The sequence below is a fragment of the Choloepus didactylus genome, chromosome 8 (genome assembly GCF_015220235.1).
Source record: "Choloepus didactylus isolate mChoDid1 chromosome 8, mChoDid1.pri, whole genome shotgun sequence".
Classification (NCBI taxonomy): Eukaryota; Metazoa; Chordata; class Mammalia; order Pilosa; family Megalonychidae; genus Choloepus; species Choloepus didactylus.
Window position 1 is genome coordinate 123802644 of NC_051314.1, and position 13843 is coordinate 123816486.

Genomic DNA, 13843 nt, shown 5'->3' on the forward strand with positions numbered 1-13843 from the left:
TATCTTGCCCGGACACTCCCCGTTGCCAGTGCAACTCCCATTACCACCAGTGCGCATACATTGTTGCCAGACACCGTTACCGGAGCAACTCTCGCCCCTTTTCAATCAACCTCCGCGCCCTCTCAGAACCAATCCAAGCCTTTAACCTCTACAGCTACCCCGCCCTCTAAACGCCCGATATAAGCTTGTACTCTCCCCTAATAAACTCTCTCTCTTGGCTTCTTCACCCTAAAAGAACCGTGTCCCGCCTGTTCCTTTCTCGCCGCCCTCCATACTTTGCACGCCACCCCGCCGGGGACCTGGCCAAGTCCCCCGCCTCGCCCTCGCCTCCGGGAAAGAGCCCCCGCCGCCGGTACCCTCCGAGCAATCCTGGGAGCCTAGGATTTAGCAACCGGCCGCCACCTCCCCCCCCCCAGACGAATCAACTGCGACCGCACTGCACCACGAGGTCTATGGTGTTCCATGTTGGAGACAAGAACAGATACTTAAGGGAATACTTAAGGAAAACGTCTGATATTTGAGTTATATAATCTTTCATAGACATCACCCCCTTCAGTCAAGCTTCTGATGGGAGCTAGATAGCAGACTTTTGAAGATACCCAATAAGAACCTAGAGTCCCAATATTCTGAATTGCTAGGTGGGATGGATCCAATATTTAGAAATCAGATGTACAATGAATTTAAGGAGCGTACCCAGGCCTCTCACCTGGTTTTTATGCAGATGAACCACAAGAGAAGCAGCAGACAAACTAAAATTTTTCTCTAAAAGTTCCTGTGTACATGAAGAGCTGCTTCACAGAATAGATTTTATCTTAAATATGAAATTAAAGTAGCTGTTACTGCTTTGAAATAAATTTTTAATGAAGTATCATGTTTTATATAACATTTCTTTTGCTAAGACAAAAATGAATTATAGTAAAAACTCTCAATCATCTTTACTTAAGCAACTCACCAAGTGAAATTGCACTCTCCATTTCAGAAAATGAAATTAATGGAATATTAAATGCCTTTGATCAGTGATATTATCTAATATCCCCAAACACTTTTGCTCCTAGCAGTTGAGTTATATGCTTACCCAGAATCATTGTAGTATATTCCCAAATCTGTTATGTCAATTACATTATTATTATAATTACAAATTTTAACAATAAATTGAAAGTCTTTGGAAAGAGTCAATGGAAATGATTAATTTTTAAAATGTCATTTGATAATTTTGCAAACTAAGGTATGGAGCAAATAACTATAAATTTTAGGGGAAAGTTTGTCTGTTTCACCTCCCACAAGAATCTAAGACATTTTACTGCAGATCTGTTTATACTTCTTTGATCATTTTATCCCCAGGACATTGCATGGCACCTATCTCTTAATAGGTTCAATGAATACCTACTCATAAAACAACCAAATGGATGAGTGGATGGATGAAATAATTTACATGGCTCAATGATTGGAAAGGAGCACATATTCAGAAGGCAGTAAGGAGATTTGTCTGTAGAGCAGTAGATGGTGAAGGCAATTGGATCTTCGTCAGGCACAGTAGGACAGAGCTTGCTTTTGAGGTCCTGCTACTTCTCCTTTCATCTTTCATTTCCTCAAAAGAGGAAAATGGTGTCTATTCCTATTCTTTTAAGGCCTGGTGCTTTATCAGCAATCCAGTAATATCCCTAAAGTAAAACCCATTAGCTTAAGATATTACCCCAATCCAGACTAATACTTCCATAGAGGGCTACTGAATTCTGAAGTACCTTCAATATTTAAAGTAGGTGTATCTAATGGACAACTCGCAGGCACAGTGACTTGTGGTAAAACATCTATTTTGAGCTTGCCCAGTGCTGCTTAATCTGCAGCTTTCCCTGCCAACTATTCATGCAGGAGATCTGGGGAGAACCATAAAAAGCATTGGGGTTGTGGAGGAGGGGAGGGAAACTGTTGAAAAGCGCTGATTAGCTGCTTTACGGTAAAACCCAGAGAAAGTGAATACTAACGGGAATGTGGGTTTTATCCTCCAGGAATTCTATTTAGCTAGCCCGGAATTAACCTTGACTGTAACTTGGCTGTCACTGAGAGCAATGACCCCTCCAGAGAATGTTTAGAGACCTCAACTTTGTTTACAGACCTTGTGTGGGTGGAACTTCCTGTTTACACAAAGTGCAGCATAAAACCCAGTTGCTCTGGGGTGGTTGGGGCCGGACCAAGTGCTTGGAGTAGGGTGCAATACAATCTGGTTTCTTCAGGTCCCTGCTCCCTGCATCATGGGGAAGAACAAATTCCTTCATGCAAGTCTTGTTCTCCTCCTCCTGGTCCTCCTGTCCACAGATGCCTCAGTCTCTGGAAAACCGTGAGTTCCAGACAGAGTTTGAACTTTCCTGTATTCCAAATTGTCCTTCATAGGATTCATTTTTCTTTCCTATGAAACTGTCCTCTTCTTTTCTCTAAGGTCCCTTCCAACCATTAGATTTTGTCAGTCTGATTTGTCCATTCATTTATTCTTAATAATTTTTCTCTGGCTTTCTAGATTTCAGAACCTCTGAATTCCCCGGGAATATGCAGAGCCCTTCTAAGGAGCATAGAAAACTGACCCTTTTAAAGGAATCAGTTTCCAGATTCTTACATTCATATTGATCTGCTTGAGACCATGTTGTTTATCCTTTCATAACCCGCCCCCCCTTTCTTAATTACCCATCTTCCACTTTTTAAAAGAAAGATGAACTTCCCCCTCGACCAGATCTTACAATGGCACATTGTGCCAAATACAGGAACCATTTGAAATACTTATGTTGATATTGAGAAACTGAGGGACTCTGATGACAAGAGAGAAAATCCTTTTATAGATCAGGCAGTGACTGATTCTTTATTTAAATAAAATTGAAGGACCTAAAGGAAATATCCTTGATGGACTGATCATAGGATATTGGTGATTTGGGGCATGTAACACGGAAGTTGCGAAACATGGGTAATGGTGATGCATTTGTTTTACCTGTTATTTATTTACTTAATAATGTGAACAGCTTTTCTCAGCACCTCCATCCACACAACCCAAAAACAGGAACTGAATCAATGTTAAACTTTGTTTTATCCTTACAGTAAGGCATATTCATTGATGGATACATAAATTGGGGAAAAAAACCAGCTTTCATTATCATTAAAGATGTTGTTTCAAAAGTATATCTTATATGTAAGAATCAGAATTTGTAATGTTTATTTTGTTTTGATCAGCTATATACTAATAATACTTCTGACAATAACTCAACCCAGAAGAAAAATTTTAACATTTAGAACTTTATGGTCTCATTAAAGTTAAAAGAAGAATTAAAACTAAATTAATATATCCTCATATAATATTGCATATCCTGTATATATACATATGTGCATTTTGAAGCATAAAATCTTAAGGTAAACTTCTATGTGGTAAGTGACATGGAAATTCAAGTGTAAGGAGGGAAAAAAGGGAAAGATGTTAAACTTATAACCATTAAAAAGAACTTTTTAATGTACTTTAAAAATAGACAATATTGGATATCTTACTATGGTATAAAAAATTGCATGGAAACCTTGTAAAAGAGTAATGTAAATTCTAATTTAATTTTAATTTAAAATGTAAATTTTAATTTAAAATGTCATCAGAAATTTAATATCTTTTTCTATTATTTAAAGTTCTATTATTTCCATTATTTAAAGTTCTATTATTTAAAATTGTAATGAAAAAAATAAGATTTTTTTTGAAAATATGTAAGGGCAAACAATGCCCAAAATTACTTTAGGAGTTCTGTGAGCAAAATGTTTGAAAAACTGTAGGGTCAGTCTTAAATTATATATAAGGGTATATGTGTGTGTGTGCGTGTGTGTGTGTGTGTGTGTGTGTCTACTATATATATACACACACACACACACGCACGCACACACACACATACACATACACACATTTAGTTACTCTTTCCCACCATGAGTTATTAAAATCCTGCAGCCATTGTCTAGGCATGAGTTGAAAGGCAAATATTTGAAATGCAAACACCGATGGTTAGATAACACACAAAGACTTTATTAGTTATTTAACACATAAAAGTTTTATTTAAAACTTTTAACTGTTGACTCACTCTCTTTGGTCCTCAGATGGCCATATCATTTTCACAGGGTAGTTGAATATTTATAAACAATTAAAGTTATGTAAATTGATTGGCACTTACAGTATCCGCACCCCATACCCCAGCAATCTTCATGCAAAATAAATTTACAACATGAATAAATATAACTAACATTTTTTACTGGAATTCAGATGGTCCCATATTGGGGTTCCTTAAAGTGAGGTACATTTATGAAATGTGAGTAGGTTTAAGACCCACCTTAAGTAAAGTGCTCACTGCCATGGCACTGCTGGTGGGAGAGGGACATAATTCTCATGTGTGCTACTCAACAGAAGAGATCAATTTCATGCTTATCAGTCAGTCTTCTCTTGGTATAGAACTAATGATGGTAATAATTGCGATGGAAAACGGTGCTGTTATAACAATGCTGCTGCTCTTGCTGGACATCCCCCTTTCCAGGCAGTATATGGTGCTGGTGCCCTCCCTGCTCCACACCGAGACCCCTGAGAATGGCTGCCTCCTTCTGAGCCACCTGAACGAGACAGTGACTGTCAGTGCTTCCCTGGAGTCCGTCATGGGAAACCGAACGCTCTTCGCTGACCTCGTGGTGGACAAGGACTTATTTCGCTGTGTCTCCTTCACTGTGAGTATGGCTGCTTAACTTAATATACTGGATTCTACTGGTCAGTCAAGAAAAGGCTCTAGGAGGCTGGTAAAGACTTCGTGAAGGAATCTAAATGTGGCAACTGAGGGTAGCAATTAAAGAACTATGTGTGTATTTCCAATCATGTGGGACAGAAATATTTATAGGCATGTTAAAAACCATCTTAATGATCAAAGAAAAATCCTTTGACTGAAGGGGGAAAAAAAAACCACTGTGTGTACTAGACAAAAAGAGAATGTGACTTCTCCTTAAAATAAAAATGGAGAAATCATTAATAAAACAAACTAGGCCAAAGCTAAACATTTACAGGGGTGAGCTGACAGGAATATACTATCCCCTACTCTTTTCAAGGGTAAAAATTGTAGAAATTACTCTGAGCAAATGTCCAATATCTCCTCAAAGTTGCCCATACATGGGATATTTACAGCCTAGTGCTAATAAAATATTTGTAGTTTGCTTTTTCACAGCCTTAAGAGATGCTTCTATCCTGCCCTTTTAGCATATGTCAACTTGGTAAGTTTCAGGGTGTAACTGAATCAATAATACTCTATTGTCTGAGCTATATGGAGATGTGAGGCTCATTTGTGACCCCTCCTACTAAAGTATTTCCCTTCACCCTGTGTCCCATTTGTAAAATGGGAGAAGTAATTCCTGTCCCACCAAATTTCCCTGGTAAGAATGAGGAAGAGAAATTAAGTAAAAAGGGCAAGATCTCCAGGGAGAGGTGCACAGGGGATGAGGAAGGAGACTTGGAAGATTGAGTGGGTTCACACAATCTCTCTTATATTTGAGGTCCCAAGATCTTCATCTAATGAGGAAGTAATGTTCCTCACCATCCGAGTGAAAGGACCAACCCAAGATTTCAAGAGGAGAACCACTGTGCTGATTAAAAACGAAGAGAGTCTGGTCTTTATGCAGACTGACAAACCCGTCTACAAACCAAGTCAGACAGGTATGACAACTTCACAAAGGAAAGCTCTCCCTTCCCTCGTATTCCCCAGCCAAAATCCCTGTAATCCTGGTGGGTTAATATCTTGTCTTACTGGCTGTTTGGCCTGATTTAGGATTTGTGGGGACTCATGGAAATTATTTCTGTTTTAGTGAAGTTTCGTATTGTCTCATTGGATGAAAACTTTCACCCCCTGAATGAGTTGGTGAGTCTCCTGTTCACTACATAAATCATTATTATCTATATAAACAGATAGGAACCTGTTCTGGATGTTGGGGAGGAACTGGGAGAGGAAGAATCTGGTATCATTGATAGTAATTTCTGGCATCACAAGATCCTCATATAAAATATTATCCAGGGGTCAAGAAAGGAATTAATTCTGTCTTGGTACTGGTACTCAGTAAGCTGTCACACAATTAAACTTACTTTTTAGCTCTCAATTAGGCACATTATAAAGAGATACATTAAATAATGGTCTTGGTTAAAACCACCAAAGAATTTATGTTCAAATAACTCTTCAAAGATTTAGGCTTTTTGTAAATGACTTACCAAAACCTCTGCTGTAAGTGAGATGAGGTTAATCAATGTTTGTTCCTCAAGATTGATATTTACAATAAGAGATAACTCTTTATATTGTATTGCAGACATCAAACCGAAGTCTTAATTTTTATCTCCTAAATCTGGTCATTTCTTATCACAATGAGACAAAATTCTTCTCTTATAGTTCCTTAGGCAAAAAATTATGGCATGATCCTTGTTTCTTCTCTTTCATTCACACTCATATCCACTTCATCAGAAAATCATGTTGGCATTGCTACCAACTTGTGCTGGTCAGTTTCATCTCTAAATAAGACTACTGCAATAACCTTAAAACTGGTCTCCTTCCTTCTACTTTTACTCCTTGTTTAAGATAGAACACTTCATTCCTCACTCTATCCCCCTTAACTCTGCTTTATTTTCCTTTGTGGCACTTACTACTTCCTGATACATACATTCATGTTTTTTCTTGTCTGTGCATCTCTCCCTATTAGAATGTAAGCTCCTTTAGGGCAGAAATATTGTTCTTTTGTGTACTGCCATATTCCCAGTACCTAGAATGATATAAAGCACAAGGTAGGCACTTAGTAAATATTAGTTTTAAAAATTGAATAAATGAACATTGATAGCAGAGGAGCTATTCCTCCTCATTCTTAGAACTACCTAAGAATTCTTTGACCCATGTTGGATCTGAAGACGGTTACTTACACTCCAGTTAGTGTTAATTTCTCAATTTGTAAATTGCATTGCAAAAAGAAATGTTCTTCATTGGGATGCTATAAGCACTTAAGTAATGTTAGTATATTCCATTCCTAATAAATGGCATTCTTAACATTATTAATTGCTTAAAATGGATTAATTAAAATTTCTGTAAATTTAACCAGAAATGTCTGTGCTTTACTGCAGATAAGTTTATTCTACTTAAAGCTGTTTTGCTTATAAATCAGAGTTGGGAATATTTGAGAATATTTTTTCTTCTCTTTTGTCTTTCAGTTTCCACTAGTATACCTCGAGGTAAGCAACACAAAATATTCCATTATTGGAAGGAAAGCAATATATTTAAGGAAAATGTTCTTATTTGGGAGGCTCTTACAATATTTCAGAAACTTGTCATTAAGGGAAAAGCTGTCAAACTGTCACATAAGACTGGGTGATTATAACTCATCTCCCGCTCCCACCACCCTCCCCCATCCCATTTGTCCTCTTTGTGGATAACATAGGAGTTTTCACAGATTTATTTTATCACTACTAATGATTCTAGATCCTTTTGTAAATTATGACTAATTTATCCATAGGACCCCAAAGGAAATCGCATCGCACAATGGCAGAATATCAAGTTAAAGAATGGGCTCGAGCAGTTGTCCTTCCCCCTGTCATCAGAGCCTTTTCTGGGCTCCTACAAGGTGGTGGCAGAGAAGGAGTCAAAAACAAAAATACAGCGTGACTTCACTGTGGAGGAATCTGGTATGGCTTATGGAAAATCAAGGAACATACCTTCTTCATGTTTAAACTTCTAGGGCATAGAATTTGAACTCATTTGTAGTCCTTCTATTTCCCACAGGTGAGGTTGGGCTTGGAGTAGAACCAATTATATCTAACTCCTATGAGGAACATAAATGTTTTGTGAACAGAACTTCATATAGCTTGGTAATTTTGTGGCAATTTCTAATCTGCAAAAAAAAAAAATGTAAAACACCCTTACTTTAGTGGAGTCTGTCACAATTCATTAAGATTACAATGATCTGCCATAGTCCCTTAACCAGCGCCACCATTTGAGAGTAAAGTGGATATGTTGGCTAGTAGAGCTAACTTTTCAGAGCCCTAATGTATCATTATGGAATTGTTACAGAAAATCTGAAAATATTAATGCCCCCCCCAAACTGAAAATCATTCACCAACTTCCTTTATCTCCATCAACAGTGCTTCCCAAGTTTGAAGTTAAAGTAACAATGCCCAGGATAATCACTATCTTAGAAGAAGAGGTGAATGTGTCAGTGTGTGGCCTGTGAGTTCATCTTTTTTTAATCTGGAGGAGGAGGGTATTTAAAGGATACTCATAATTTGGATATTTTTGTTGGTTTCCCTGAGAGCAGAGACCTTTAAGTACATGGGGGCACCTTCACTTCCAGAACTTTCTTCTGATGCTTTTCTATATTTCCTTCCTTTTTTTCTTTCATGTCCTCATCAGCTAAATTACAATTATTATTGTGGGGTAGGGGAACTCTTCCTAAAGAGGCTATGCTACTAGGATGGATTCTGAAAGTGACAAACCTGCACAAAAATATGACACAGTACTGAAGGGTACATATTTTCCCTTCACCAAAAGTAATCAAACATATATTTGGTAGATAAGTAACACATGACTGTAGAGGAAATTCAGTCATCAAACAGATCCTTATTTGACCTAGAACTCACAGTGGAAAGATAACTTAGATTTGAAATTTGTAGAGATTGTCATATAATCCAAATCTCATCTAACTCATTGGTCTACCTAAAGCATATCACATACCTCTCTGTGCTGCCATTTTTACTGAGGAGATTGGACATAATCTCTCAGTATGATCCCTTCCAGCTTTGAAAATTCATGTTTCCAGGATCTTATGCTCCCATTCCCACAGCCCAGCAGTAGCACTAGCAGAAAGAGCAATCAGGGAAAAGAAACCAGTCCTGCCAAGAACCACATACTAAGGCACCTGCCTACTCAGCTAAGCCCCTACCCCAGCAATGTCTCACAGTGATGGCCACCAAGTTCTTGGTCTGTGTAACTGGTGAGCCAGTGCTCTTGCAAATGGAGACATAGAGGACATATCAAATAGGGAAGGGAAAAAATGCCCTTGAAATACACAGCAATCATCAGTAACACATGTATGGTGAAATCACATTTTTCTAGAGAGTAATTGAGTGAAACGGTATAAAGCTGGTTATTCATGGGGAAAGGGTGACAGAAGAAGAGGTACCATGGTATTAATAGTTTGTATTCCTAGGTAGAACTGATGGTGTTTGCTAATTCTTTTTTTGTATCATTTTTTCTTTTGATAACAGGTTTATCTTTTTAAATAAAAAAGGTATCATTTAAAGATGAAATTGAAAAGAAAGAAATTAAGGGAAAAAGACGTGATAAAGAAAGTGATGTCGTAAATTTTAGTACATGTCACTGGAGATTGCTAAAGGGTCATTGCTCAGTTCACTGTGCCCTCAAAACTGGGTGAGCCTAAACACTGTAGAGCTGAGAGGGAAGTACAGAAAAATAAATATATTATAGATAAAGGGGGAATACTAATAGGTAGAAAACAAGGACATTCAATGTCTGCATTGAGTCATTTGGCAACATTTTCATGACAGATACACATATGGAAAGCCAGTCCCAGGACATCTGACTGTGACCATTTGCAGAAAGTATAGCAACCCTTCTGACTGCTTTAAGGAAGAGTCACAGGCTCTCTGTGAGAAATTCAGTCAACAGGTAGGTGGAAAACTGTTCCTCCTAGGGGCTAACAATAGAGGAGTTGTTGATAAGCAGTGAGTTGCAACATGGTGCTAACACAGGAATAGGAACCATCTGAAAGAGAATTCTATGCTAGCTATTCAATTTTTTAAAAAAACAGTCAGATACTTTACGCAGTAGGAATTATTTATTTATTGTCACTATCCGTTGTGAGTGTTCTTGGTCCACCAAGCTCCAGAATGGTAGAAGCTCAGCGATCTCCAACACCTGGCATCCAAAGCCTCCTTGGATGTCCAATTCTTTGGAGGAAGGAAAAGAAACATTCACCTCTTAACCACTTTGGCGGGGAGGGGTGTAAGTTCTGCTCTCTTTCTATGAGCAAGAACCTGTCACATGGCCTCACCTAGATGCCAGGGAGCTAGATCACACAGTCCCTGGCTGGGCAGCCATTTCCCAGCCCCAGCTGTATACTGTGGGAGTGGGAGTCAAACCAGGGTGAAGAATTAGCTGCATGCTACGGTAAACTATTTTTTAAAGGCATTTCCATCTCACTTACTCTAGGGAATTTCAGGTATTGAGAAATATGCATGTCAACTATCAACTAGATATTGTTGTGAAATGAAATAATAATTAGTCCCTGGAGAATAGTTATTGTGTCCTCCTCATAGAAAAAAATCCTTAAGAGATGTTGTCCCCCCACCACAACACACACACACACGCACACACACACAAGCAAACAAAAAACCAGATTAACCACTGAGCTGTCCTATAATATGCGTTATGTTTTTGCTTTTTATTTTCTCCCATCTCAGCTAAACAGCAATGGCTGCTTCTCTCAGCAAGTAAGAACTAAGGTCTTCCAGATGAAGAGACAAGGGTATGAAATGAAACTTCGAGTAGAAGCCAAGATACGAGAAGAAGGAACAGGTTTGTGTACTGCGTGGGTATAGAGGAAAAACAATGGACAGTGTCTTACTTCCTTCACCAAATTATGAATTAAAATGGAGGAGTTAGTAAAGGAAGTTCAAGGAGATGATCCTTCCCAAAAAGAGGTAATTTTTTTCTTCTTTTTCAGAGGTAGAATTAACTGGAGAGGGATCCAGTGAAATCACAACAACCATAACCAAGCTCTCATTTGTGAAAGTGGATTCAAACTTTAGACGAGGGATCCCCTTCTTTGGTCAGGTGGAGTATTTCACAATTCACAGGTCAAACCATGGACCCGATAAGCTCAACGTATTCCGCCGGTACCATACCTGGTTGTTATCTGGTGGTTAATATAGCCAAAGGTATAAAATCACATAGAAATAAATCTGTCCCTCTCTAAATTTATATATTAAATCTATAAAAATCATTCTAAAGCACTATCAAAATTAGGTTTTTCGGAACAGTGTTGTGTGATGTCACCCAGTCTCCTTTTTTCATGGTTTACCAGGCAGGCTCAGATTTTCATGACATTTTCTCACAGGAATCTCAAAATTCATGGTGGTTGTTTGCACATTTTGATGTATTAAAGATTTTACTGTACCTAGTCTGTTTTTTGTAGATATGTTTATATTATTTTTTATAAAATAACAAATATATTTTTAAAAAAACTGTAAACAGAGGAGTAAAATACTGCTATTTAAGGTTCCCAGATTTAAAAATTAAAAATTATCTCACAGATCTGCCAAGAAATCTTCTATTGTGATTTTTCTATTGTAAGCAGATATACAAACATATCTTGCAGACTCCACAATTCTGAAATGGTAGTTGTACATACCTCAGTTTGTAATTACTGTGTATCATGTTCTTAATGAAAATGCTATAGGATTTCAGCTATGAAGAGTGTAAAAGACAGAGGGACTAGACTAGACTCAGGTGCGGTGGAGTAAACTTTAGAGTGTTTTGATTGTCTTACAACAGCAAAAGTGCCCAGAAATTTTGGCCACTTCCTGAAATGAAAGTGTAGTCCATTTTTAATTTCTCTGAGGTATATTGTACTTCTCTGATATTTTATTGCTGCCAAATAACTATCATATTAATCACAAAACTCTTTCATCAGAAGAGGAAGAATCAGAATTTTGCATCTGTCCTTGTTTTTGTACGTGCAGCCTACGTTTCATTGGCAAACAGATTTTTTTTAAGCAATTACAAATGCTGAGCCAAGTCTGCTTGCTGTGCTTCCTTCTACCAGAAGTAGCTTATACTGAAAAAGAATCACCATCTGCTGCGATCTGAATTGGACTGCTCATCTGCTGAGTTCAAATACTAGCAGTAATTTGGCTTTAGATCCTTATTTAGTATTGAATGTCTCTATAATTTGGCATTTTTCACATGGGAACTGCCCCATAAGATCTGTCTGCCTTCCAAAGGGTTGATATCTAGGTTAAGAAGTGGATGTCAAATATAAAACATCTAGACACGCACATGGGACAATGTATTAGCAACTGCTTACTTGTACATTTATTATACTTCATAACACAGCTCCGTAGGAAGTTAATGGTTTGCCTCAAAATAAGTGTCGGGGGCTCAAATAAATATCACTAATGGCTTACATAGTTTTCATTTCTATATGACTGTATGTTCTGTTACTCTCTAAGAGTTATTCATATTACACAGTGTTTCCAAAATATCCACAGAAATTGTTTTTCAAGCCACCCTTGTTATCATCACCATCACTTCCAATCTTTGCACTGCTTTGTTCTCCTTCATAGGATGGGTCACTACTAAATAAGTACATATTGTTTATAAGCTTATGTAGCATGTATATCTTTTTTGAGGCTGTAAGCTCTATGATGGCAGGGACTCTGTTTTTTTCACTGCTCTAGCCCTGGTGCCTGGAACTCTGACTGACATCTAAGAGGCACTCAAAAAATAGTATGGTAGAATGAGCGTGTTCTATCCCTTTTGGGTATTACCTATACAACTAATCCAAAGCTTTAAATCTGCAGGTACGCTTAGAGGATTGGAAAGGTGTCCCCATGCCAAATGAACTCATCTTCATCCAAGCAAATGAAGCCAACCATCAATCAAATGCAACCACGGATGAGCATGGCCTGGTGCAGTTTTCCATCAACACCGCCAATGTGATAGAGAACTTCCTCAATGTCAGAGTAAGTTCGGAAAGAAGTTACCAAGGACATGAATAACCTTGGAAAAAGGTTGCAACGTAAAAGTGATGACATTTCTAAATTGTGTTTTGTCCTAAGGAGAGAAAAATCTAGAAATTAGAAACCTATTTGAGGGCAACTTTGAAAAATAGGTTATAAGATGGAGGCCATATAGTGCAGTGGCTAGAAGTGTGGGTTCCAGAACCAGATAAACTGAATAAAAATCTGAGTCCAACCTCATATTAAGGGCAAATAACTAAAATTTTCTATGCTTCAGTTTACTATTCTGTAAAATAGGTGCAGTATTAGTACCTACCTCCTTACTGCTTGGGGTTGTTATGAGAATTAAATGAGATAGTGCATGTTAAAACTTCCTTTAACTATTAAATATTGCTACTATAAAAGCGCTTTTCACATCATTTAGGAATTAGTTTCAAAAAATATAAACACCATAAATTAGTATTCTTGCTTCATTTTTGTCCTGCTATTTTAATTATCTCCAAACAGTCTTTCCACATCCATAAAACTTGCTTTGTATAACATACAGCCCTCTACATATTGTTAATGATGTAGATATACATATACAGATATGTAGCTACACTGAATAGATATTAGGTAATAACAATGATGAAAAACTTCTGCTTTAGGAGGTTTCATGGTGGTATAAAGAAAAGATAAAGATTATATTTTATTGATCCAGTTTTAAATAGTTGGCCTAAAAGTCCATCCCTCTAAGACTTAAAATTGAATGTTCACTCATTTATGTCTTGAATGCGTTCTGTGTTCTGGGTGCTGTGCTAGTCTTGACAATCAAAATATCATTTTTAAATGCTCCCTCTTCTTTATGATGATGTATTTTTATCTGTGTCTATATCAATATCGATATTCATATTACATGTATAGAGATATAACAGGCATGTTTTGCTGGCACAGAAAGGACACATTCACGCTACTTGGGGATGATAGGGGAAGCCTGAAAAGTGTGAAGTAACAACTTCTACATGGGGAAAAGATGGGAATACAACCCAAATAGGACCTTTGAGGCTTAACAGTCCAGAACTGCAGGAAACATTAAAA

General features: G+C 37.6%; 1 protein-coding gene across 1 annotated transcript in view; it reads left to right on the forward strand.

The window, feature by feature from the left end:
* The first annotated feature begins 2190 nt into the window (after positions 1-2190).
* The window catches only part of LOC119542452 (alpha-2-macroglobulin-like), a 39737-nt gene continuing 28084 nt past the window's right edge, over positions 2191-13843 (forward strand). Inside the window, exons 1-11 of the mRNA XM_037847214.1 lie at positions 2191-2335; positions 4539-4722; positions 5536-5695; positions 5845-5897; positions 7223-7243; positions 7525-7693; positions 8150-8234; positions 9572-9692; positions 10487-10601; positions 10750-10859; positions 12608-12769. Coding sequence (XP_037703142.1) covers positions 2250-2335; positions 4539-4722; positions 5536-5695; positions 5845-5897; positions 7223-7243; positions 7525-7693; positions 8150-8234; positions 9572-9692; positions 10487-10601; positions 10750-10859; positions 12608-12769 — 1266 coding nt within the window. The 5' untranslated portion in view covers positions 2191-2249. The remainder of the gene's footprint in view (positions 2336-4538; positions 4723-5535; positions 5696-5844; positions 5898-7222; positions 7244-7524; positions 7694-8149; positions 8235-9571; positions 9693-10486; positions 10602-10749; positions 10860-12607; positions 12770-13843) is intronic.